The sequence below is a fragment of the Chenopodium album genome, chromosome 15, assembly GCF_948465745.1.
Source record: "Chenopodium album chromosome 15, dcCheAlbu1.1, whole genome shotgun sequence".
NCBI classification, from domain to species: domain Eukaryota; kingdom Viridiplantae; phylum Streptophyta; class Magnoliopsida; order Caryophyllales; family Amaranthaceae; genus Chenopodium; species Chenopodium album.
Window position 1 is genome coordinate 8479945 of NC_137848.1, and position 26380 is coordinate 8506324.

The following is a 26380-nucleotide window of genomic DNA, read 5'->3' on the forward strand; positions in this document are numbered from 1 at the left end:
AAGAAATTGGGTATCATTAAGGGGAAAGTCGTGAGAAAGATGAGGGAAAAGAATAGGAAAAAAGAAAAAGAATAGGTTTAATGAAGTCACGTGACCGGCACATGACTGGTCAACGTCGTGTTTTTGAGGTCAAACTTGAAAATTTGGTGATTGGTATGTCCTTGCAAAAATTTTTGTTTAAATGGTATATTCTCACAAAATAAAAATTTATAAGGTAGTTTCTAACAAAAAATATCATTTAAAAGATACTTTTTAACAAATTTTCCTAAAAATATAAAATTGAAAATGAAATACCCCGTTTCTCCTTTAAAGTTTATAAACTACTCAAGTACTCAACAATGAAAGAATTTTGAAATTCATGAGAGCGCCAACAACTCCAGTTGTGAACTACGTACGCAACTTTGAACCTCCAAGTTTCCAACAATGGCGTCCTCCAAATCATCAACTTTGAAGCTGCTAATTCAACAGGGTCCTCGTCAAGGCGAAACCCTAGAATTCACCTCCAGATCCACTGTTCGAATCGGCCGAGTCGTCAAAGGCAACAATCTTACCATCAAAGATTCTGGGATTTCCTCCAAACATCTCATCATTCAATTCAACTCAGATTCTGGAAACTGGGAAATCAAAGACCTCGAATCTTCAAATGGTACTATCTTGAACTCCTCTCAACTTAAACCCCTTTCCCCTTCTGTAATTCAAAATGGGGATGAGATTAAAATTGGTGAGCTTACCTCTATTAGGGTTGAAATTGCTCTAATTCAGGAGGAAACTAACAATCGTAGAATTACTAGGAATAGAAAAGCTGCTGTTGATTTGGGAACTAAGGGTATTGAGGGTTCCAATTTGGAATTTGGGGATGAAATTGATAACCCTAATAGGCGACCTGCTTTAAATTCTAGGGTTGGGGATTTGAATGTAGATAGTAGTATGGTTGAACATATTCCAAAACGGCGCGGAAGAGGGCGGCCGAAGAAAGAGGATGGACATTTTGAGAATTCGGAAGGTGTTATGAGTAAGAGGAACACTAGGAGAGGAGAAGTTGAATTTCTGGGTTTAGAACAGGTAATGCAGCCGAGGAGGACTAGGCGTGGAAAGAATGCTGAGGTTGTAGAAATGCCCATCTCTGTCATGGAGGAAAGCAAGGGGTTGGATGTGGATGTGGATGATTGTAAGGAAGTGGTCGAAAATAACAAGACACGAGGAGGTCGTGGGAGGAAAAAGAAGCCTATTGTTAGGAGTTTAGACAATGTCCTAGATGTTTTACCGGAGGAGAAGATGAATAATCATGAGGTATTAGAAAAGGAAGTTCCTCAGCAGCAATCTCGTGAAGATTTGGAGGGTGATAAAATGAATGAGCAAGTTTTAAAGGTGGAGCTTTCTGAACAAGAGGGAGGTGCTCTGTCTTTGAAAGAGCAGAATATTGCAAAACCGATGGATGAGACTACTCAGCAGGAAAATGGTCTATGTGACATAGAGAGTGATGCAATGTTGGATGATCTGAGAATGGAAGAAACTGAAGCTGCTCAAGATGTTGTTTTGGAAGAGGAAGTGAATTGTGAGGTGTTGGGGAAGGAATTGCCAGAACAGGTGGTGAATTTAAGGCAGCAACCTTGCATAGAAGGGATGGTTGCTACTACTGAGCAAAATGTACTAGATGATAAGACAAATGCACAGTTTTTGGAGGGGGTGGTTCTTGATCCGGATGGAGCTGCTCAATGTGTGAGAGAGCAACATTGTGCGGAGGAAGGTGCCCAACAGGATGGCAGTCCGGTTGGCGTTTCTCATGTTGAGGAAAGGGTTTGTAATGGAGTAGAGATTGATGTAGTGCTGAATGATGGGAGAGTGGAAGAGTCAGATATTGAAGAGATTGTTAAAGAGTCAGAGTTCAAGTGTTATGATAGAAGCAAAGAGGCCACTATTGTGCCCGACCTGGAAAAGATGACTCTAGGGGAATGGTTTGATTATTTGGAAGTATATTTGCCTAAGCAGATTTATGCTGCCACAGATGAGATCATTGAGGTCATGCAAAAAAGAGCTAAGCAGTTTGATGAATTCATGTTGCAGCAGCAGAAAGAGAAAAAGACTGCGTTTGGCTTTGGAAAAGATGACGACTTAAATTAAATATGGTAAATTCTAAGGTTCTTAGATATTGATGTACATTTTTCAGTTTCTTGTTAAATTGTTAGAAATCATTATATATCTAATGCTACAAAGCTTTCTTTTGATTTTGTTTCTCCTTTTAGATGTATCAAGTATTTTGGCAAATGATGTGCTTTTATGACATGTCAACTTTGTTTGTGTGGATGACTAGATTAGATCTTATGTGCTCTGTAATCGGGCATCAAACTCTTTGTTGTTATTGTTTTATATAGGAATAGGCACTCCAAACCTGTGTAAATATTTTTAAAATGTTTTGTGCTTTATAATTGCATTTGATTGCTTGTAATCCATAAAGATGCAGTGCAACCCCCTAATAAAGAAAGATTAATGAGTACTTTTATTTTTATTGTAATGATAGCTACTGAGCAATTAAAAGCCAGTGTAAGGTTTTATTTGAAATGCTATGTTAGATATGACGGCTTGATGTATATCTATCATTATAAATTAAGGATTACTCATAATGCTTTCTTTCTTACTATTAGCTAAGTATGGTAGATAAACAAGATGAATCAATGAAGCATTATTATCCACTTTGCTCATAGTAGTTAATGAGAAGCTCGGTGGGTGGACAACATATCTTCTTTTGCAGTTTGCTTGTTGAGTAGGTAAAGGCTCAACTACTATCAAGGGACTAAGGGAGCCAAGGTTATGGAGGATTCTATGGGGAAAAATGGGATGAGCAGATATACCTATGTAAACTTCTTAAAGAGACATAGCTAGGTGTGTTAGATAAAAGTCATATATGGTTTGAATAAAGTTGATTATTCCATAATGTTTTATAAATGCCACAAGGTTTATATCTTGTAACAATGATTGAGTAGTGTCAATTTTACTTCAAATTACAGTAGATCGATTGATAAATTTTTGCAGATGACTGTATTTTGACTGATTAATCAAGGAGCATACGAATGAATTACTTGAATTCCATGAAACTTAAGGTGTGATTACCAGTAAATTTCCTTCTATATCCATGAAACTACTTAAATACCCAGAGAGATTGGTAAATCTGCATATATTTAATTACCTTGCAGAGGCACTAGAGATTAGATGAGGAATTGAGTGAGATTTATACAAAGTTTGATGTAAATATGTGAAGTATAAAAAACAAGCCAAGTTTTGAATTATTATTGGATATTTACTTGGAGAAATCTTTTCTTTAGTCATTTATTCTCTCATAATTATCAGGACTTTCAGGAGAGCTTACATGTTTATACATACAGCTCATCAAATTGTACGTTGTGCAGATCTTCTTTAGAGCTGCAATTCTCAAAACAAATTTCTTCTTTCTTTCTTTCTTTCTTTCTTTCTTTCTTTCTCTCTTTTTTTTTTCTCTTTTTTTTTTAATGTCATTTGGTGCTTACATTCTTTCAGATTTTGGTCCCTCAAATTGATATTTTATCCGTTCTCCGCAAATAAATTAGCTCCAATTCTTTACTATGCAGAATTGCAGACTGCTGATAGTTATCAAGTTATGCACTACTTTTATAACTGTGTTTATCCATATCAATACAGAAAATTCCATATTCTAGGTATATATTCAAATCACCTTGGTTTCTCTCCTTGTCTCAATTACTGGGATAATATATTTTAATTCAATATAAAGTTGATTTAACTTGTTTCTTTGAAAATTCATCCTCCTAATTATACTTTTATCTTCCCATGCATTTTATATTATATTTTTAGGGGCCCTAACCACTTTTGGCTTTACATGTCTTTCCACAAGTTAGTTTATTTTTTTGTCCCTTTCTAGAATTGAAAGCATTATATCTAACTTTATCTAAGTTGATTCATTCTGGTTGATCATGCTATTTAATGACCAAACTTAATGTGTGCCAAATCAACCATAAGTCCAGAAGAGCAATGGAGAACAATCACACTCATGCTACTTCTCTTCATCACTGCCATGTTCATAAACTAAAGGCAGTTCTCTATCTATCACATTCCCTTTCACAATTCCTGGCCATAGTTGCCATTTTCTACTACAGAGCAATCTTTTTCCTTGACAAAGTTGGTTTTAAATTGATTCCTTTTTTACTGTGGCTTGTACTATTTGCTGCTGAGCTTCTTCTTTCATCTATTTGGTTCCTCAAGCAGCCATTCTACTGGTGGCCCGTTACTCGGACCATCTTCACAGAGAGGCTGCCTAAGGATGAAAAGTTACCTGGAATCGATATTTTTATATGCACAACTGATCCTAAGAAGGAGCCGACCTTTGAGGTCATGAATACTGTTATTTCTGCCATGTCTTTGGATTATCCTGCTGAGAAATTAAGTGTTTATTTGTCTGATGATGGGGGTGCCTCTGTGACATTGAATGGTATAAAAGAGGCTTGGGTATTTGCAACATGGTGGTTGCCTTTCTGTAGGAGGTATAATGTTAAAACAATATGTCCTCGGGCTTATTTTGAGAAGCCAGAGGAGGCAAGTCAGAGCAGGGAATTCGTTGAAGATAGAAACACACTTCAGGTATGGCTTATAAATATACACTTCTCTCCTGACAATTTACAAATACTCCATGATCTCTGTTTCTTCAATAGTACATCTCAACTTTCAAACAGTCAAACTAATACAAGTATGATGCTTTGTAAATTTATTTATATTGTTCAATACTTTACCCTTTTACTGCTTCTAATTGAACTGCTGGTACTTCTTAATTATTGAAATTAGTTAAAACACATGTAATGCTCAATAGTCACCATAGGAGTAAACAAATTGTGTAGGAAAAATACAAGGCCTTCAAGTTGCGAGTTCAAAGGAAGTCAGTCAGCAATGAGATCGATGATGATTCTAAGAGAAGTGCTCAGGATCATCCGTCGAATGTGCAGGTTGATTTCTTGTTTTTAGATGTTGTACACTTACCTTGTCTGTTTTTTTAATATTTGGTTCCTTCAATTATTGTCTATATTTGTATGATTTTATGCATTTTAAAACAGCAAGTATTACCATAGAAGCTTATTAAAACCTTGCAATGATTAAGGGGTTATATTAGCTTAGTTGAGCTAAGCTTGTTTAAACAATTTCAAGGTTGGCAATGATAGAGATTAGAGACATTTTCCAGTCTTTTTAATTGTATATTAGGTACACTTTGTTAAAACTTATTTTATTCAGCACTATACTATAGGAGTAGATTGAATAATTTGTGAGGTAGGTACACTTTGACTAAACAATTGGTATATGGACACAAAGACAAGTAATATATGTCAATTAGATTAATATTAACAACTTCAAATTTTAAATTTGATGATGTTAAAGTCTCTATGTCTATGTTGTTGCAGGTGATAGATGGGAAGGTTATATTAGAAGATACTTCAACAAATCCAGAACATGTAGTGATGCCTTCCCTTGTTTATGTTGCCCGTGAAAAAAGACGTTCTCATCCACATCACTTTAAGGCCGGAGCTCTTAATGTTCTAGTATGACTCTAGCACTTTCTTAAAACCTGTCTTTGATGCAACCATTGCTCTTAAGGATGTAGTGAGATATTTAGCCTGAATTTCCTTATGCGTATCTGTTTAATGTAATTATATGAATTGCAGCTCAGAATTTCTGCCACATTGAGCAATTCTCCTTGCATTCTAGTTCTAGACTGCGATATGTACTGCAATGACTCAATTTCAGCTCGACAAGCGATGTGTTTCTATCTTGATCCTAAATTATCACCTACTTTAGGCTGGGTTCAATACCCCCAAGTATACCATAATGTTAATGAGAATGACATCTATGACACTCAGATGAGATTCCTATGGACAGTAAGTCGATCAATCTATGGTTATGTTATCCGTATTTCAGTTAATCTTCAGGGAAGAAGTTTTAGTTTTGATCTCTGTATTTCAGGTTTATTGGCCTGGGGCAGATGGACTTCAGGGGCCGGTGATATCTGGTACTAATTTCTACATCAACAGGAAGGCTTTGTATGGCATCAACATATATGAAGGTGTGTTTGTAAGCCTCTTCTAATTTTGGTTTTGTGTTTTAACAATTGTACCAGTAAAGGCAAGATTCCATAAATACTAATTGATGGTTTAGATTTTGAGAAGCTATGTTTGGGACTTGATTTTAGAATCCCGTTATATATTGCCTTACCTCTAAGCCTCCTTATATTGTTGTATCTACTTCTCACTGACAGTATCAAATTGTATTGTAGGTAATGACATAATGAAGGAAGCAAGAAATATATTTGGTCCTTCCACTGAGTTCAACAAGTCACTAAGACAAAATGACATGCCTAGTGAAATCAAGCACTGTGAGGTTTGCACTGCTCCAGTACAAGAAGTCCAGTATTTAGCCTCTTGTACTTATGAAGAAAATACTAAATGGGGTGAAGGGGTAAGTATGTAGAAGTGTAGAACCCAGTTTTAATGAGTAAGAAAACTGAGAAAAAGATCATCATAAGTTATTTATTCATGTGCAGGCTGGTTTTTGGTATAAAAGTGTGGTGGAAGATGCAATGACAGGCTTTATGTTGCAGAGCAAAGGGTGGAGATCAGTTTATTTGAATCCACCTAGGCCACAATTTCTAGGTTCTGCTACGACTAACCTTGATGAATATTTGATTCAATTTACCAGATGGATCTCAGGCCTTGCTGAAATTGGGCTTTCCAAATATTGCCCCCTTTTCTACAGTCCGTCAAGTATGCAAAGTTTTCATCGGATATCTTCATCCTGGGTCGTCTTATACGGTTTTGATTTTATAGCAGTTTGGTGTTTTGTCACCATTCCTCTGATTAGCTTCCTCTATGGTGTCTCATTATACCCTAAGGTAAATACTACGTTATGTAGGTTGTGTATTTGATATATATAAGTTATTGATTAATAATTCAACTCTTTAATAGTAAGGTTAATTATATGTGCTTTGAAGTAGGAGTATTGCATGTTTAAACACTTAACTAAAGGAGTTTAAATGTGTTTGCAGGTATCAGACCCATTTTTCATAGCATTTGGATTTGTTTTTGTATCATCCTTAGTGAAGCATCTATGTGAAGTTGTTGACACGGGAGGGTCAGTAAGAACATGGCTAAACGAACAAAGGATTTGGAAAATAAAGTCGCTTACATGCTTTGGTTATGGAGTTGCTGATTGTGTGATGGCGAAACTCGGGCTTCGAGAGGCTAGTTTTGTACCTACTAATAAAGCCGAGGACAGTGATAAAGCTAAGTTATATGAAATGGGGAAGTATGACTTTAGCACATCAAACATGTTTCTTGTTCCGTTTGTGAGCGTCGTCTCCTTAAACCTGTGTTGCTTTGTGGGCGGAGTTGCAAGAGCAATCGGTGTCGGAAATTGGGAAGAAATGTTTGGTCAGGGAATTCTCTCATTATATGGGTTGATAATCAGTTATCCTGTGTTGGAAGCCATGTTTATTAGACAGGACAAGGGTTGCATTCCATTGTCTGCTACTTTAACATCTTCCGTCTTTGTTGTGGTTTCATTCATCTTTGGATATTTTATCTTCTAATTATTCTAAAAGGATGAATTCCTTTTTTTTTGTTTTTATATTAATTAAACAAATAAAATTGTCGGCTATTCATGTAGTCATGTTTTCTGTAATTAATGGGGAATTAATGATAAAAAAAATGATCACGGACATCAGTACATGATTTGGCTTGCTGAAGGCCTAAAGTAGTATCTAGTATGTCCCCCATAACTAAATTAATTATTAAATATAAATAAAGTATATATTTAATCAAAAGTCTGCAACATTAATAAAAATGTAGTTAGATGAATATTAAAAAATTATAATTACAATTACAATCGGAAAAGGACGTGTAACAACTGCTACAATGGAGTTGTATTTATAAAGATTGTCCACTTATGGAGTTATCAACGTAACTAACAGTGTTATATCTGCAGTGTTATATTACAAGGTTTAGATCGCTAACAATTACATATTCAAGTGTACATATTTGTATAAAAAGGCCACATACTTAGATCATCAAAATGTCATGAATGGGGTATGCTAAAGATTCATCATTTATGCCTGTCAAAAAAAAAAAAAAAAAAAAAAATCATCATTTAAAACTATTGGTGCACCAGATGATAATAAGCGAGAATTCTATGTAAGATGCTGCAACCTTAAACTCTGAATAGCACTAGTATATGAGATGCCTCTTCTCATATCATATACGAGTACATTGCTTTGTGAGATAAGACATTCTAATTGCACTAGAATGTATGATATGAATCAACTCTCATTCAAACAAGTCTCTTGTGACAATTGTAATGCATTAAAATGTATGTAGGTCATCCAAGAAACACATACTGACATACACACAAAGTACTAATTATCTGAAATTTTCTTATAATTTTGGCTGTTATGATGCAGCTGAGAGTTTCTAGCATATTGAGCAATTCTCCTTATGTTCTGGTTCTAGTCTGATATATACCGCAATACCTCAAATCTCAGCTAAGTAAGCAATGTATTTTTACCTTGATATGAAGATTTCTTATTTTCTTCCTCTATTTTTTAATAGTTGCAATACACACTTTTTTCACGGTATTTAAGAAAAGTGGGTTTACATGATTTAATGCACTTTAAAATGGGGTGATGAGAGGGTGTTAGGACTAGGAGTATAATATAGTGGACCATGAGCTTAAAATAAAGGATATAATACAATTTTCCCCTAAAATGACTTTAAATTGTAGTGTGTTGCAAGTATTATGACATTTCCATTTTAGAGAACTGTTGTAAGCATTTAAAAATGGAAGTATAAAATAATACGGAGTATTTTTTTTTTGGTAAATAATTTGTTTCCTTAATCAATAGATTTTTTTCAGTAGAAAAATAACTAAAGACACACTAAGAGATTACGCGTGTCATTGCTGGTGTGTCTTTTAAGTATATAGTTATTGATGATTGTTCATCTCCAACCGTAGCCACGCTCATAAACTAAATTGATACCATAGTTCTTATTATAATAATAACAAAATTTAAAATAATCGATTTGAGCTTGATCCATAAATGGAGCAACCCGAACATGACTCGACCCGATTTAGACTCAATCCAAATATGACCCGAACATACTCGACCCAAAAATGGTATGACCCGAACAAACCCAACCCAAACGTCCTCTCCCTTGTAGCCTTGCTCTCCCATGCAAGTGCAACCCCACTCCCCCCCCTCCCACTCCGATCTTGTGCAACAACCTCATCATCGCTGCTCTCCCCTTGCAAGTGTGACCCTTCCCCCATTGTCCAACAGCGTGGCATTGTGCCACCTCCTGCTACCCCCGTCGGGTTACAAGCGGGCAATGGTGCAGAAGGTGTCCCACTTAGTGAGAATAAGCAGCCTCACTCTCCTACTGCACATCAATCCCCCCCTCCACTTCTTTTGTCCCACCACCACATCCCATGGCCACCAGTAGTAGCCATGGGATCTTTAAGCCTAATCCAAAGTACCGAGACCATTCTCTTCATACTACTACCTCCATATCATTCATTCCAAAGATTATGATGCTCTTCATTCATACGCAGAGCATCCATGCTCTTCATATGCTGAGAACCCGGTTCATGCTCTTCGTGACCATAATTGGAAAATTGCTATGCAGGAAGAATATGATGCTCTTATTGCTAATGGTACTTGGGACTTAGTTCCCCGTCCGACTAATGTGAATATTATTCGTTCGTTATAGATTTTTCGGCATAAAATGAAATGTGACGGCTCTTTTGAGAGACGTAAAGCTTATTTGGTTGATGATGGTAAAACTCTTGATTGTGATGAAATATTTAGTCCGATGGTTAAACCGGCGACTATAAGGGTAGTTCTCAGCGTTGCACTATCTAAGTCATGGCCTATTCATCAATTGGATGTGAAGAATGCTTTCTTACATGGTAATTTAAATGAAACTGTGTACATATATCAACCTTTGGGTCTCAAAGATCCTTCTAGGCCCGATCATATATGTCTTCTGCAAAAGTCTCTATATGGTTTGAAACAGGCACCACGGGGCTTGGTATCAGCGTTTTGCAAACTTTGTGGCTACTATTGGTTTTGTTCACAGCAAATCCGACAACTCATTGTTCATTTATCACCATGGTAATGCTACTGCTTACATTCTTCTATATGCTCACTGTCTCTTCAAAATCTCTTTGTTGTCATGTCATTTCACAATTTAGCTCTGAATTTGCTATGAAAGATTTGGGTAAATTAAGCTATTTTTTGGGTATTGCTGTCTCCCGGGACAAAAATGGCTTATTTTTGTCTCAAAAGAAATATGCTCAGGCAATCATTGAAAAAGCTGGCATGGCTAATTGCAAACCTTCCTCTACTCCGGTTGACTCCAAAGGGAAGCTAAGTACTAGTTCTGGTGCTCCGTATGATGATCTGACTTCTTATCGTCGTCTATGTGGTGCTTTGCAATATTTGACCTTTACTCGACCAGATATATCCTATGTGGTGCAACAGGTCTGCTTGTTTATGCACGCACCTCGTGTAGAGCACATGAGTGCGTTAAAACGCATACTCCATTACATCCAAGGTACAACTAACTTTGGTTTGCAATTGTATAAGTCATCTGTTTCTTCTCTTCTTTAATACACGAATGTTGATTGGGGCGGATGCTCGGACACTCGTCGTTCTACATCAGGATAAATTAAAGTGTTTTTTCTTGGCGATAATCTGATTTCCTGGTCTTCCAAACGCTAGCCTACTTTGTCTAAGTCTAGTGCTGAAGCAGAGTATAGGGGCGTTGCAAATGTTGTATCTGAATCCTGCTGGGTTCGTAATCTGTTGCTTGAGCTCCGACGTCCTATTTCTAAAGCAACATTAGTTTATTGTGACAATGTTAGTGTCATTTACCTTTCTAGTAATCCAGTACAACTTCAGCTTACTAAACATATTGAGATGGACATACACTTCGTTCGTGAGAAAGTTTAACGGGGCGAGGTCCGTGTCCTACATGTGCTATCCCGATACCAGATTGCAGACATTTTCATTAAAGGTCTGCCTAAGGTTTTATTTGATGATTTTCGATACAGTCCTAGCGTTCGCAGTCCTCCCGTTTCGACTGCGGGGGTGTGTAAGATTATGTAAATAATCTTGTGTATAATTAGTTTGTAATTTACTATGTAGCCTTAGTCCTAACCCTAGTATTCGTTTGTATATATAATGATGTTTAATCAATGAGAAAGAACGACAAATATTCTCTCACCGATACCTAACCCGAGTCATACCCGAAACTCAAATTGACCTGACCCAACTCGAAAGTTAGTTGAACCGAATGTAACCCAACCCAAACCCAACCCGAATGACGCGTTTCCCAGGTCTAATCTTTGTTATTTTTGAGCATTTTGTTGCTGACTTGCTGCTAATAATCTGCTATAGCCTCTAGATCATTACTCCGTACAAGTTTAGAGCTGAATATTAGGAAAATCATACATTTAATTAGTTAATGCAGCAGAATTAAGTACGCAATGAAAGAAATTTGAAATTCCAGAGAGCGCCAACAACTCCAGTTGTGAATCAAGTACGCTGATTTCAATTCTTCTGATTTCAATTGAACCTCCAAATTTCCAACAATGGCGTCCTCCAAATCATCAACTCTGAAGCTGATAATTCAACAGGGTCCTCGTCAAGGTGAAACCCTAGAATTCACCTCCAGATCCACTGTTCGAATCAGCCGAGTCGTCAAAGGCAACAGTCTTACCATCAAAGATTCTGGGATTTCCTCCAAACACCTCATCATTCAATTCAACCCAGATTCTGGAAACTGGGAAATCAAAGACCTCGATTCTTCTAATGGTACTATCTTAAACCCCTTTCCCCTTCTGTAATTCAAAATGGGAGTGAGATTAAAATTGGTGAGCTTACCTCTATTAGGGTTGAAATTGCTCTAATTCTGGAGCAAACTAACAACCGTATAATTAGTTTAATTACTAGGAATAGAGAAGCTGCTATTGATTTGGGAATTAAGGTTGTTGAGGGTTCCAATTTGGAATTTGGGGATAACCTTAGTTGGCGACCTGCTTCCAATTTTATGGTTGGGGATAGTAGTTTGGTTATAGTATTAGGAGTTTAGATAATGTGCTAGATGATTTTCTGTAGGAGAAGGTGAATAATCATGAGGTATTAGACAAGGAAGTTCCTCAGCAGCAGTCTTGCGAAAATTTCAAGGGTGAATTCGCCCTAAAATGAATGAGCAAGAATTTTGTAGAACAAGATGGAGGTGCTCCGTTTTTGAAAGAGCACAATTCTGCAGAACCGATGGGTGAGACTACTCAGCAGGAAGATGATCTATGTGGCATAGAGAGTGGTGCAACGTTGGATGATCGGAGAATGGAAGCTGCTCAAGATGTTTTGGAAGAGATAAAGAATTGTGAGGTGCTGGGGAAGGAATTGCCTGACAGGTGGTGAATTTAAGCAACCTTGTGAAAAATGGATAATCTTCAGCAAAATGCACTAGATGATATGACAAATGCACAGTTTTTGGAGGGGGTGGTTCTTGATCAGGATGGAGGTTCTCAATGTGTGAGAGAGCAATATTGTGCGGAGGAAGGTGCCCAACTGGATGACAGTCTGGTTGGCGTTTCTCATGCTGAGGAAAGGGTTTGTAATGGAGTAGAGAGTGATGTAGTGCTGAATGATGGGAGAGTGGAAGAATCAGATATTGAAGAGATTGTTAAAGAGTCAGAGGTCAAGTGTTATGATAGAATCAAAGATCCCGAGGCCACTAGTGTGCCCGACCTGGAAAAGATGACTCCAGATGAATGGTTTGATTATTTGGAAGTATATTTGCCTAAGCAGATTTATGCTGCCACAGATGAGATGCAAAAAAGAGCTAAGCAGTTTGATGAATTCATGTTGCAGCAGCAGAAAGAGAAAAAGACTGTCTTTGGCTTTGGAAAAGTTGACGACTTAAATTAAATGTGGTAAATTTAAGGTTCTTAGATATTGGTGTACATTTAGTTTCTTGTTAAATTGTTAGGAATCATTATAAACTATCTAATGCTACAGAGCTTTCTTTTGATTTCGTTTCTCCTTTGATGTTTTAAGTAAACATCTTAAAGAGACATAGCTAGGTGTGTTAGATAAAAGTCATATATGGTTTGAATAAAGTTCATTACACATAATGTTTTATAAATGCAACAAAAGTTTATATTTTGTAACAATGATTGAGTAGTGTCAGTTTTACTTTAAATTACAGTAGACCGATTGATGGATTTTTGCAGATGACTATATTTTGACTGATCAATAATGGAGCATATGAATGAATTACTTGAATTCCATGAAACTTAAGGTGTGATTACCAGTAAATTTCCTTCTATATCCATGAAACTACTTAAATACCTAGACAGATTGGTAAATGCAGTTCACAGCATATATTTTATCACCTTGCAGAGGCACTAGAGATCAGATGAGTAATTGAATAAGATGTTATACAAAGTTTGATGCAGTTATGTGAAGTATGAAAAACAAGCCAAGTTTTGAATTATTATTGGATATTTACTTGGAGATCTTTTCTTTCCTTTCCTTTCCTTTTCTTTTTCTTTTTTGGTACGCAGTTATTCCCTCTTCATATTGTTTTGACTATATGAAAAGTGGCATCAAACATGCTGCGAAATCACTAAAATTGTTAGAACTTTGAAGCAAGGTGTCATAAGGATTTTGCTTCAAACTTGTGTTGAAAAATTGAAATAGAAGCATAAATAATTTTTTTCTCAATTAATTTAGGATTTTGGTCCCTCAAATTGAAATAGAAGCATATATTCTTTCTGATTGAAATAGAAGCATATTTTTTTCAGATTGAAATAGAAGCATGTATTCTTTCAGATTATGGTCCCTCAAATTGATATTTTACTGGTTCTCTACAAATAAATTAGCTCCAATTCTTTTCTGTGTGGAATTACAATCTGCTGATAGTTATCAAGTTATGCACTACTTGTATACATGTATTTATCCATATCAATAAAGAAAATTCCATTTCCTCAAAATAAAAAAAAAAAAAAAAAGAGAATTCCATATTCTTTGTATGCATTCCAAATCCTCCAATCAATTTGGTTTCTTTCTTTGTCTTAATTACTGGAATAATATATTTTAATTCAATATAAAGTTGATTTAACTTGTTTCTTTGAAAAACCTCCTAATTATACTTTTATCTTCCCATGCATTTTATATTATATTTTTGGGGCCCTCACTACTTTTGGGTTTACATCTCTTTCCACAAGTCCTACTTACTCTAATCTGGAATCCAAAGTTAGTTTGTATTTTTGTTCCCCTTCTAAGATTGAATGCATTATATCTAAGTTGATTCATTCTGGTTGATCATGCTATTTAATGACCAAACTTAATGCGTGCCAAATCAACCATAAGTCTAGAAGAGCAATGGAGAACGCTCACACTCATGCTACTTCTCTTCATCACTGCCATGTTCAGAAACTAAAGGCAGTTCTCTATCTATCACATTTCCTGGCCATAGTTGCCATTTTCTACTACAGAGCAATCTTTTTCCTTGACAAAGCTGGTTTTAAATTGATTCCTTTCTTACTGTGGCTTGTACTATTTGCTGCTGAGCTTCTCTTTTCATTTATTTGGTTCCTCAAGCAGCCATTCTACTGGTGGCCCGTGACTCGGACCATCTTCACAGAGAGGCTGCCTAAGGATGAAAAGTTACCTGGCATCGATGTTTTTATATGTACAACTGATCCTAAGAAGGAGCCAACCTTTGAGGTCATGAATACCGTTATTTCTGCCATGTCTTTGGATTATCCTGCTGAGAAATTAAGTGTTTATTTGTCTGATGATGGGGGTGACTCTGTGACACTGAATGGTATAAAAGAGGCTTGGGTATTTGCAACATGGTGGTTGCCTTTCTGTAGGAGGTATAATGTTAAGACAATATGTCCTCGGGCTTATTTTGAGAAGCAGGAGGAGGCAAGTCTGAGCAGGGAGTTCGTTGAAGATAGAAACACACTTCAGGTTTGGCTTATAAATATACACTTCTCTTCTGACAATTTACAAATACTCCATCCCCTCTGTTTCTTCAACAGTACATCTCAACTCTCAAACAGTCAAACTAATATGATGCTTTGTAAATTTATTTATATTGTTCAATACTTTACCTATCAACTGCTTCTAATTGAACTGCTGCTACTTCTTAATTATTGAAATAAGTTAAAATACATAGGAGTAAACAATTTGTGTAGGAAAAATACAAGGTTTTCAAGTTGCGAGTTCAAAGTAAGTCAGTCAGCGATGAGACCGATGGTGATTCTAAGAGAAGTTCTCAGGATCATCCGTCGAATATTCAGGTTGATTTCTTGTTTTTAAATGTTGTACACTTACCTTGTCTACTTTTTTAATATTTGATTCCTTCAGTTATTTTTAATTTTCGTATGATGTTATGCAGTTTAAAATAGCAAGTATTACCATAGAAGCTTATTAAAACCTCGCAATGATAGAGAGGTTTTCCAGTCTTATTAATTACAGTATTAGGTACACTTTGTTAAAACTTATTTTATTCAGCACTATACTAAAGGAGTAGATTGAATAATTTGTGATGTAGGCGCACTTTGACTGAACAGTTGGTATATGGATATAAAGACGAGTAATATATGTCAATTAGTTTTATATTTTATTAACAACTTCAATTTTTGAATTGATGATGTTAAAGTCTCTATGTCTATGTTGTTGCAGGTGATAGATGGGAAGGTTATGGAAGAAGATACTGCAACTAATCCAGAACATGTAGTGATGCCTTCCCTTGTATATGTTGCCCGTGAAAAAAGACGTTCTCATCCTCACCACTTTAAGGCCGGAGCTCTTAATGTTCTAGTATGACTAGCACTTTCATAAAACCTGTCTTTGATGCAACCATTGTTCTTAAGGATGTAGTGAGAAATTTAGCCTGAATGTCCTTATACGTATCCATTTAAGGTAATTATATGAATTGCAGCTCAGAATTTCTGCCACATTGAGCAATTCTCCTTGCATTCTAGTTCTAGACTGCGATATGTACTGCAACGACTCGATTTCAGCTCGACAAGCAATGTGTTTCTATCTTGATCCTAAGATATCACCTACTTTAGGCTGGGTTCAATACCCCCAAGTATACCATAATGTTAATGACAATGACATCTATGACACTCAGATGAGATTCCTATGGACAGTAAGTCGATCAATCTATGGTTTTGTTATCCGAATTTCAGTTAATGTTCAGGGAAGAAGTTTTAGTTTTGATCTCTGTATTTCAGGTTTATTGGCCAGGGGCAGATGGACTTCAGGGGCCGGTGATATCTGGTACTAATTTCTACATCAACAGGAAGGCTTTGTATGGCATCAACATATATGAAGGTGTGTTTGTAAGCCTCTTCTAATTTTGTTTTTGTGTTTTAACAATTGTACCAGTAAAGGCAAGATTCCATAAATACTAATTGATGATTTAGATTTTGAGAAGCTATGTTTGGGACTTGATTTTAGAATCCCCTTATATATTGCCTTACCTCAAGCCTCCTTATATTGTATCTACTTCTTAGTTCTCACTGACAGTATCAAATTGTATTGTAGGTAATGACATAATGAAGGAAGCAAGAAAAATACTTGGTCCTTCCACTGAGCTCATCAAGTCTCTAAGACAAAATGATATGCCTAGTGAAATCAAGCACAGTGAGCTTTGCACTGCTCCAGTACAAGAAGCCCAGTATTTGGCCTCTTGCGCTTATGAAGAGAATACTAAATGGGGTGAAGGGGTAAGTATGTAGAAGTGTAGAACCCAATTCTAACGTGTAAGAAAACTGAGAAAAGGATTATCACAAGTTATTTATTCATGTGCAGGCTGGTTTTTGGTATAAAAGTGTAGTGGAAGATGCAATGACAGGCTATATGTTGCAGAGCAAGGGGTGGAGATCAGTTTATTTGAATCCACTAAGGCCTCAATTTCTAGGTTCTGCTACGACTAATCTCAATGAATATTTGATTCAATTTACCAGATGGGTCTCAGGCCTTGCTGAAATTGGGCTTTCCAAATATTGCCCCCTTGTCTACAGTCCTTCAAGAATGCAACTTTTTCACCGGATATCTTCATCCTGGGTCGTCTTATACTGTTTTGATTTCATAGCAGTTTGGTGTTTTGTTACCATTCCTCTGATTAGCTTCCTCTATGGTGTCTCATTTTACCCTAAGGTAAATACTATGCATGTAGGTTGTGTATTTGTTATATTAAAGTTATTGATTAATAAATCAACTCTGTAATAGTAAGGTTAATTATATGTGCTCTGAAGTAGGGATATTGCAGGGTTAGACACTTAACTAAAGGAATATAAATACTCGTATGTATGCAGGTATCAGACCCATTTTTCATAGCATTTGGATTTGTTTTTATATCATCCTTGGTGAAGCATCTATGTGAAGTTGTTGACACGGGAGGGTCAGTTAGAGCATGGCTAAACGAACAAAGAATTTGGAAAATAAAGTCGCTTACATGCTTTAGTTACGGAGTTGCTGATTGTGTGATGGCGAAACTCGGACTTCGAGAGGCAAGTTTCATACCTACTAATAAAGCTGAGGACAGTAATAAAGCCAAGTTATATGAAATGGGGAAGTATGACTTTAGCACATCAAACATGTTTCTTGTTCCGTTAGTGAGCGCCGTCTCCTTAAACCTGTGTTGCTTTGTGGGAGGAGTTGCAAGAGTGATTGGTGTGGGAAATTGGGAAGAAATGTTTGGTCAGGGAATTCTCTCATTATATGGGTTGATAATCAGTTATCCTGTGTTGGAAGCCATGTTTGTTAGGCAGGACAAGGGCTGCATTCCATTGTTTGCTACTTTAACATCTTCCATCTTTGTTGTGCTTTCCATCACCTTTGGATATTTTATCTTCTAATTACCCTAAAAGGATTAATTCCTTATATTTTTAAGTTATATATATATATATATATATATATATATATATATATATATATATATATATTTGTCGGCTATTTTATGTAGTCATTGACCTCATTGTTTTTGTTTGGTGTAATTAAAGGCGAATTAGTGATAATAAAATGATCAAGGACAGGAGTACATGGTTTGGATTGCTGAAGTAGAATACCCCCCATTTAATTGCTTTTCCTTAAAAAAAAAAATGTGTATATTTAATCAAAATGTTTGTGACATTAACAAAAATGTTGTTAGATGAATATTAAAAATTCATGATTACAAATACAATCAGGAAAAGGACTCGTATAACAACTGCTACAATTGAGTTACACTATATTTGAAGTTTGTCCACTTACTAAGTTATCAATGTAACTAATAGATTTATATTTGCAATGTCTTTGGAATACCCTGCCTTTTTGTACGACGCATAAAATCTCAAGACACGTTTATTTTAAGGAGGAATAATGAATGTTCATCATCTTGATGTCAGACTAATTTTGAGGACTTGATTGATTCACCATATAAATGTACTACCTACAATTTGTTACTTATATGTAATTAAATTTTACGTATTACATTATGTATATGTAGTCATAACCAACATGAGATTGCTTATTGTTTATAATTATTGCATTGAATTATTGAACAAACGATGATGAGTGATATTACTGATATCTGATATATGCATGTAGGAGAAATATGAGGCTTTGAAGCAGCAGGAGTTCGAAGCAGCAAACAAACAGATAAGGTGATGTTTCTAGTGACAATCGTCATCTGATGGATCCACCACTGCTTGTTTAGGACTTCAGGTTCTCCTTATCTTTTACTTGTTTTTAACTACGCTACTCATACTCGCACCCACACACTCCATCTGTGACTATCTTTTTTTCTCTTGTTTCTGGAATCTATATGAAATGACATACAACTCACACTTGGCCAAAAATGTCAATTATTGAACTTCAATTTTTTTGTATGGACTGTGCTATTTGGAAGGAAAGTGAAGGGGGTAAAAAGCTAAGTAGATAATAACTATAACTCAACTATATTAAAATTGTTAATAGATGTGCTTGGAAGAAGGTTTAGATTTCTAACAATTACATATTCAAGTGTACATATTTGTATAAAAAGGCTACAAACTTAGATCATCAAAATGTCGTCATGAATGGGGGAATGCTAAAGATTCATCATTTAAAACTATTGGTGCACCAGATGATAATAAGCGAGAATTCTATGTAAGATGCTGCAACCTTAAACCCTGAATATATAGCACTAGTATATCTGTATATGAGATGCCTCTTCTCATATCATATACATTGCTTTGTGAGATGTATCTTCAGAATATATCTTCAGAATATATCTTCAGAATATATCAACAGTTTTGTGTTTTGCTGTCATTCCATCCTTGTGTTTACTCTATGGTATCCACTTAATTAAATTGATATAATTCGGAATACAATTTTGTCATATAAAAGTACATAATGACAATGGTAATGCAATATCTATCTTTCAAGCAGTTGGTTTTGGTAGAATGAAAATTAAAGTCACGTGATGTCAAAACAGATTACTTCGTAGTTGATAACCAAGGTGGTGTCTTACCACAAGAACCCTGCCCCATATGACTGACTAGTTTTGGGGGGTTGTTAAGGCCTATTCTGTGATTCAGTTGTAATCTTCTAGATTGTAAAAAAAAAAAAAAAAATTAGATCCACATATATATATTAAATTGAGAGTTGCCTGGCTGGCTGAATAATGAGTGGAATGGAGTATATGTTGTAATTTTGTATGTATGTATCAATCACAGTAGATATCCAAGTACAATACAAACTTGGACATACTACTAATAATTCAGAGCGAGGCATGCATTGGCATGGATTTGTATGTCATAGCTCGCGTGACTTGCGTTGTAAATATCTCATCTCATCTCATCTCATCTCATCTTCAAAGACAACAACTACACAGGAGTTGAGTTTTATTACGTAATCAATGATGAATAGTTCCTCCTCTACTTAAGCTAGTCTCTTTCTTTTTTACTACGAAGTACCTGTCTTATTCTATCTCTTTTTAATTAAGTATTTTTTATGAATGCTATTATACATAGAGTGTCAAACTTTTTAGACCATATCTTTTCACCTCAATAATTAAGATAATAAGATTTGTCTTCATGCAATTCACGGCATTTTCAGCACCTTCATTCTCTACTGTTTTCATTCATCCATTTATAGAGTGATTGTCATTAACGGCTCTACTACCTAGTTAAGACCGCCTTTACGGAACTCACAACCTCTTCATATATTTTATCATTCTCTTTGTACTCACTTCAATTTCCTTAAGTAAAAAAAAAAAATATGGAAAAGTCTAAACTTCATGATTGGCATGTTCACAAAGTAAGGGCATTCTTTAATAGAAGTTATGCCTTATTACATGTCCTGGCTACTGCACCCATTTTCTACTTAAGAGCTGTCTATTTTTTTGGTCATACAAATAATGCGGTGCCTTTGCTCCCTTGGCTTCTGGTATCTGCTGCCGAAATCCTTTTCTTTTTCTCATGGATCCTCAAGCAATCCTACTACTGGCGTCCTCTCACTCGGACGGTCTTCCCTGAGAATCTGCCTGTGGATGAGCAACTGCCCAAAATCGATGTGTTTGTATGCACTGCTGATGCTATCAAAGAGCCTACATTTGATGTTATGAATACAGTTATATCTGCTATGTCATTGGATTATCCTGTTCATAAATTGAGTGTTTATGTATCTGATGATGGAGGTGCTTCTGTCACTTTGGATGCTATGAAACATGCTTGGGTCTTTGCCACTTGGTGGTTACCATTTTGTAAGAGATATAATATTCTACCAATTTCTCCTAAAGCTTATTTTCAGCAACATTTCCAACAACAATCTCACAACACTCATTTTATTCAAGATTCTAAACTACTTAAGGTTACTTCTCAATTTCCCCTGCATCCTGCTACATTTTTTTTAAAAATGCTAAGTTCAAGTATTTTTATTTTGTTTAGTTTTTATTTCTATTTCATAAACTGAATCTAATAATGTAGTGTTTGTATGTGTGTGCAGGAGAAGTATGAGGAATTCGAGGAACGAGTGCGCAGCTGGAAGGAAAGACAAGGTGGTATTAATGAGAACAACGCTAAGGGAAGTGCTCAAGATCATCCACCAATTATTCAGGTTTATTTTCATCATCTTATTTTCTTCTTCTTTCATGATTATTGAGGGCTAAACTTCATGTGCTAACATGGCCCATTTTAGCTTTTACAAAAGTTACAATAATGTGGATTATCATATATCATATTCTTAACCCAAAAAAAAAAAAAAAAAAAAAAAAAAAAAAATGATATGTTATTAATGTCGGTATCTGTTGGGATATCAGGTATATTAAGGAAAATATATTGTTTGTGATATATTAATTAATTTTGATATGATTCACAAATTAATCTATGTGTAGGAGATTTGATACTTATCACAAGCTTTTTATTAAGACACTGTTCTCTTCGCCTTACCTTTGCTGAACTGAAATTGGATCCATGTACGTGCTAGAGATAGTACTAGACTACTAGCTAAGGCATAAGCTTACTCCTATCCATCTAAATTTCAAAAGAATGTAGTAAGTTTTACTGTATATGATAACAGGCAAATGTATTTATATCTATGTTGTGTTGGTGTGGCAGGTGATAAATGAGAGTTTTGTAGGAGATGATGACAATGTTGCAACAACAAACCCGGAAAACATTATTAAAATGCCCTTCCTTGTGTATGTAGCTCGTGAGAAACGACCTTCTCATCACCATCACTTCAAGGCCGGAGCTCTTAATGTTCTGGTAAAATTACACTACTTTCAATATATACTTATCATACGTCTTAGACCATAAATAAAATTGCAAAAGGGTATAGCCGTATAGAAATCTAATTGGCAAGTTTTTCTTTTTGTTTGTTTATATGTTTGGGCTGGGGTTGCAGCAAAGGGTTTCCAGCATATTGAGCAATGCTCCTTACATACTGTTCCTAGACTGTGACATGTACTGCAACGATTCAAGTTCAGCTCGTCAAGCTATGTGTTTTTATGTTGATCCTGAGATAAACCGTTCAATAGCTTATGTTCAATACCCTCAGAAATTTCATAACATTAATGAAAAGGACGTTTATGATAGTCAGCTGAGAGCAACATGGCCTGTAAGTATACATATATCCATACACGTACACGTTAAGTTAATATCAAATTAGACTGTTTAATTTCTTGTAAAGTTGAATAAGCTAAACAAAGACGCAATGGTTCAGATAATCTATCCAGGAACTGATGGACTTCAAGGACCAATACTATCTGGTACTAATTTTTACATCAACAGGAAGGCCTTGTATGGCTTTAACATCTCTGCAGCTGGTGTGTCTGCTTTTAACTTCCTCTTCTTCCTTTATTTATTTTTGTTTGAGCCTAATTAATTAAACTAGCTCATGAATTAATTATTTTATTAACTAACATGCTCCAATTAAGACGAGTTGAGCGGATTTTAGTTGAACCATTAATTTATGCAGATAATGGCAATATAAATGAGCTCAGACATACTATTGGTTCTTCAAATCTACTCATCAAATCTCTTAGCCAAATTGACGAGCCTAATCATCCAAGTAAATTTTCCTCTGATTATCTACAAGAGGCTCAATTCTTAGCTACTTGTGTCTACGAAGAGGACACACAGTGGGGTAAAAAGGCAAGTATTTCATTTTCTTGAAGTCTAATCTTGCATAATTTTTACCATTGTTGAGACTACTAATTAATCTCAACGGAGGCTGGGTTGTTACGTGTGTGTGCAGGTTGGTTTTCAATATGACACAGTGGCAGAAGATGTGATGACGGGTTTTATATTGCACAGCCAAGGGTGGAAGTCGGTTTACTTAAATCCACCAAGGCCACAGTTCTTAGGTTCTGCCACAATTAATCTCAACGAAACATTAATTCAATATTGTAGATGGACTACAGGCCTTCTTCAACTTGGTCTATCCAAGTATTGCCCTCTCTTTCACACTTCACCCAAAATGCCAATCCTTCAGAGGTTGATTTATTCCTGGGCTGCCTTTTTCCCTCTTGATTTCCTGCCCATTTCGTGTTTTGCTATCATTCAACCACTTTGTTTCTTCTATGGCATACCTTTGTACCCCAAGGTACGTTACAAGATGATTATAAGCATAACATAATAGAGTTAGACTTCTCGAGTTATTCATTACTATATGTAGCATTACTGTATAGTAATGAAACCATTTACGAGTCCATATTTTTTTGTGTTTGATATTGTGCGTGCTCCATTGATACATGCAGGTCTCAGACCCATTCTTCATACCATTTGCCGTTGTATTCATATCATCACATTTAAAGCATCTATATGAGGCCTTTTTTTGTGGAGGCTCAGTAAATGCATGGTTGAACGAGCAAAGGATTGTGGTGATAAAGGGTCTTACATCCTATGTTTATGGTACTCTTGACTGTTTTATGGGAAAGTTGGGGATTCATGAGACAACCTTTATGCCTACCAATAAAGCCGGAGATGATGATTCAAGCAAATGGTACCTAAATGGGAAGTATGACTTCAGAACATCGAACATGTTTCTTGTTCCAATTGTTACAGCAGTTGCCTTGAATCTTTCTTCCTTTGTTGTTGGAGTTGCAAGAGCGATAGTCACTCAGAGTTGGGATACACTGTTTGCTCAAGCATTCTTCTCATTTTACATGTTGATCATCAGTCTTCCTGTGATTGAAGGCATGCTGTTAAGGAAGGACAAAGCATGTATTCCTCTTTCGACTACATTGAAATCAACTCTATTGTCTTGGCTCGTCTTGAGCATAGGATACTTGATCCTTGTAAGGCATTAATAGAAAGAGTTTACTCAAATGCAGCTATATATACATGATGCCTTGTTTTTTTAGTCTTGTCTTTTTTGTCCTGTGTTTAGTAGCGGATTCAGAAATGAAGAAGTTAGGTTTAAATCAAAGGGAAATCGAGAGAATTTGGGGATAATTTCAAAAACTAGCTGTTATGGTGGGTCCTGTTTCGGGGTTTTTTGTGATTCCCTCGGATACTGGTCACGCTCTGCTGACAAAGACTCGGACACCTGCAAAATAACGAATATTCCGATGATCGGAATATTCGCCTCCGACGCTCAAGTTAGTGAACGGAAACGGAAAAGGCTAGAGAGAGAAAGTAGAGAGAAGTTGGAGCGTTTTAGTGCTCTTGTATTAATGTCACCTCAAAATCCACACCTCCCATCATAAATGATTGGGGTATATATAGGGGTGAGAGAATGTGCCCCCTAGGGTTTATGCCCTTTAATCTCGTGACATGATTGGCTGCGGAATCAGAGGTCGCCACGTGTCGTGGGGGGCGCCGTTTTACGGCTTTCAAGGTTTTCTCGGGATTTGGGCCTGAGGTCATCAGGGCCCTTTTCTCTTTCTGATTGCAGTATTGGGGCATTTAGAGATGGCTGACAGGTGTCACCATGACAGGTGGACACGTGTCTCACTCTCATAGGGTCACGTGTCGCCTGTTTATTGGGCCACGTGTCACTATGAGATTGGGCCACGTATTTTTACCCTAAACATTTGCCCCTCGGAGGGGGTGGCGCGTACACTTACTGGCTGCCTCCTCTGATCTTGCACTCTGGACGTCCTGGTACTCTGGGTTGGGTTTGCTTCCCATCTGCCCTGGACGTCCATATACTTTTGATTCAAGGCTCTTTTTGCTACGTGGACGTCCATATATTTTGCCCTGGACGTTCTCGTAGTCTGGAATGAGCTTGGCTTTTTGCTTATCTGGACGTCCATACTTTGTACTGGACGCTCTCGTACTCTGAGAGAGGCTTAACCTCTGAATTCATGTGGTTGTCCACTTATTTCAAGTTGGACGTCCTCATACCCTGGGAGGAGTTGATCTCCTAGCTGCCCAGAACGGCCACATCAATGAGACTGGACGTTCTGATACTCTGGGAGGAGTTGGTCTCCTAATTGCCCAGAACGGCCACATCAATGAGACTGGACGTTCTGATACTCTGGGAGGAGTTGGTCTCCTAATTGCCCAGAACGGCCACATCAATGAGACTGGACGTTCTGATACTCTGGGAGGAGCTTATCTCCTAACCACCCAGAACGGCCACAGCATTGAGACTGGACGTTCTGATACTCTGGGAGGAGCTTATCTCCTAACCACCCAGAACGGCCACAGCAATGAGACTGGACGTTCTGATACTCTAGGAGGAGCTTATCTCCTAACCACCCAGAACGGCCACATATCTTCTTTGGGGTAATCTGGGCTTCCATGATTTCAGACGTACTTCCTGGATTTCTAATCATGCTTCGTACGTCTGAATTCCTGTTTTAGACTAAACGTCTGAGAACTGGGCGGACGTTTTTCCTCTTAGATTTTCTCAAGTTTTGGAGACTAAGTGTTGAAGGTGTAAAATTCTTGAATTTTCCACTTAACTTATTTCAATTCACTTTAACGTGCCGTTAATTGTTCGTCTGGTCTTTTTCACAAGTTAACAGAACCCTAACGTCGTCCTGGCCCTTTCTTCGAGTAATTTCTCAAGAAATTACCGTTTGAATGTTTAGGCGGGAAAAACGATTTTACCATTTTACCCCCATGAATTCATTCTATAAATATGGGGAGTGAATTCTCATTTTCACACTTTACCCAATTGTGAATTCTAGAGAGAAGGCAGAGCATTCTAGTGAGAGAAAGTTACTTTTTCCTTAATCTTCAAGAGCGCCGCCGTGAGTTTGAGTTTTCCGGTCAACCTTCAAGAGCTTCACCACCACCTTCAAAGTTTTCAGAACGTACAGAGGTAGGCCGTCTACATTTCCTTTTTTTTTTTTTATTTTTTTCTTGTTTTATCTTTCTTTTACTTCAATTCTGGATCCATACTCGGCTTCGTCCGACTCTTCTCATGAGGCCGGCCGTTCGCCTGGGACTGAGGAATCTAGAGTGGACGGAGAAGAGTTGTCTCCTCCTTGGAGTGAGTCTATGTCTGATGCGTACATACTCACCCCCACTTATTCTTCTCTGTCCCAACAGGCAATGGCAAGAATCATGCGTACGCGTGAGCGTCATGCGGCCAGGAACCCAGACGGGAGTCTGGTTAATCCTAGGGTCCCTTATGACCCTAGTAACCCAAGTACAATGGTGGAGACTGACTCCACCACCCAAACAACGACCGCCTCCACTAGCTCCCATCATTTGGCCGTGGAGGTCACTTCTTCTTTCGAGGAACGCCTTCAAGCTGAAGGCGCCTCTTCCGCCCCTGCTCCGGAACTTAGGTTCCCTCATTTCGCCAGCTCGGTCATGGATGGGGCCGAGCTGGTAGCTTGCAAAG

At 36.9% G+C, this 26380-nt stretch overlaps 4 protein-coding genes across 4 annotated transcripts; all 4 read left to right on the forward strand.

Moving 5' to 3' along the window:
• The first annotated feature begins 423 nt into the window (after window positions 1–423).
• On the forward strand, window positions 424–2121 carry LOC145580731 (uncharacterized). Its single transcript, XM_081637847.1, has one exon. It carries the CDS (start codon window positions 424–426, stop codon window positions 2119–2121), a length of 1698 nt encoding a protein of 565 aa, XP_081493973.1.
• A 1899-nt stretch (window positions 2122–4020) lies between these two features.
• LOC145580732 (quillaic acid 3-O-glycosyltransferase CSL1-like) lies at window positions 4021–7615 on the forward strand. The gene is made up of 8 exons (XM_081637848.1): window positions 4021–4626; window positions 4881–4985; window positions 5436–5573; window positions 5697–5909; window positions 5995–6094; window positions 6305–6486; window positions 6572–6919; window positions 7073–7615. The coding sequence occupies exons 1-8, from the start codon at window positions 4021–4023 to the stop codon at window positions 7613–7615; spliced, it is 2235 nt and encodes a 744-aa protein (XP_081493974.1).
• Window positions 7616–14173: 6558 nt separating this feature from the next.
• On the forward strand, window positions 14174–18833 carry LOC145582872 (quillaic acid 3-O-glycosyltransferase CSL1-like). Its single transcript, XM_081639905.1, has 9 exons — window positions 14174–15070; window positions 15298–15402; window positions 15788–15925; window positions 16047–16259; window positions 16345–16444; window positions 16658–16839; window positions 16925–17272; window positions 17431–17625; window positions 18704–18833. Exons 1-9 carry the CDS (start codon window positions 14429–14431, stop codon window positions 18761–18763), a joined length of 1983 nt encoding a protein of 660 aa, XP_081496031.1. The 5' UTR covers window positions 14174–14428; the 3' UTR covers window positions 18764–18833.
• Window positions 18834–20356: 1523 nt separating this feature from the next.
• Window positions 20357–23945, forward strand: LOC145582871 (quillaic acid 3-O-glycosyltransferase CSL1-like). The gene is made up of 8 exons (XM_081639904.1): window positions 20357–20947; window positions 21083–21193; window positions 21694–21843; window positions 21983–22195; window positions 22301–22403; window positions 22556–22731; window positions 22835–23182; window positions 23337–23945. Exons 1-8 carry the CDS (start codon window positions 20357–20359, stop codon window positions 23886–23888), a joined length of 2244 nt encoding a protein of 747 aa, XP_081496030.1. The 3' UTR covers window positions 23889–23945.
• The last annotated feature ends 2435 nt before the right edge of the window (window positions 23946–26380 follow it).

Coding starts and splice junctions, on each gene's coding strand:
- LOC145580731 (XM_081637847.1), top strand. CDS start 424: ATGGCGTCCTCCAAATCATCAACTTTGAAGCTGCTAATTCAACAGGGT.
- LOC145580732 (XM_081637848.1), top strand. CDS start 4,021: ATGGAGAACAATCACACTCATGCTACTTCTCTTCATCACTGCCATGTT. Junction 4,627..4,880: donor AAGATAGAAACACACTTCAG/GTATGGCTTATA, acceptor CAAATTGTGTAG/GAAAAATACAAGGCCTTCAA. Junction 5,910..5,994: donor AGATGAGATTCCTATGGACA/GTAAGTCGATCA, acceptor TCTGTATTTCAG/GTTTATTGGCCTGGGGCAGA.
- LOC145582872 (XM_081639905.1), top strand. CDS start 14,429: ATGACCAAACTTAATGCGTGCCAAATCAACCATAAGTCTAGAAGAGCA. Junction 17,273..17,430: donor GTGTCTCATTTTACCCTAAG/GTAAATACTATG, acceptor GTATGTATGCAG/GTATCAGACCCATTTTTCAT. Junction 17,626..18,703: donor CGAAACTCGGACTTCGAGAG/GCAAGTTTCATA, acceptor ATATGCATGTAG/GAGAAATATGAGGCTTTGAA.
- LOC145582871 (XM_081639904.1), top strand. CDS start 20,357: ATGGAAAAGTCTAAACTTCATGATTGGCATGTTCACAAAGTAAGGGCA. Junction 21,194..21,693: donor ATCATCCACCAATTATTCAG/GTTTATTTTCAT, acceptor TTGGTGTGGCAG/GTGATAAATGAGAGTTTTGT. Junction 23,183..23,336: donor GCATACCTTTGTACCCCAAG/GTACGTTACAAG, acceptor TGATACATGCAG/GTCTCAGACCCATTCTTCAT.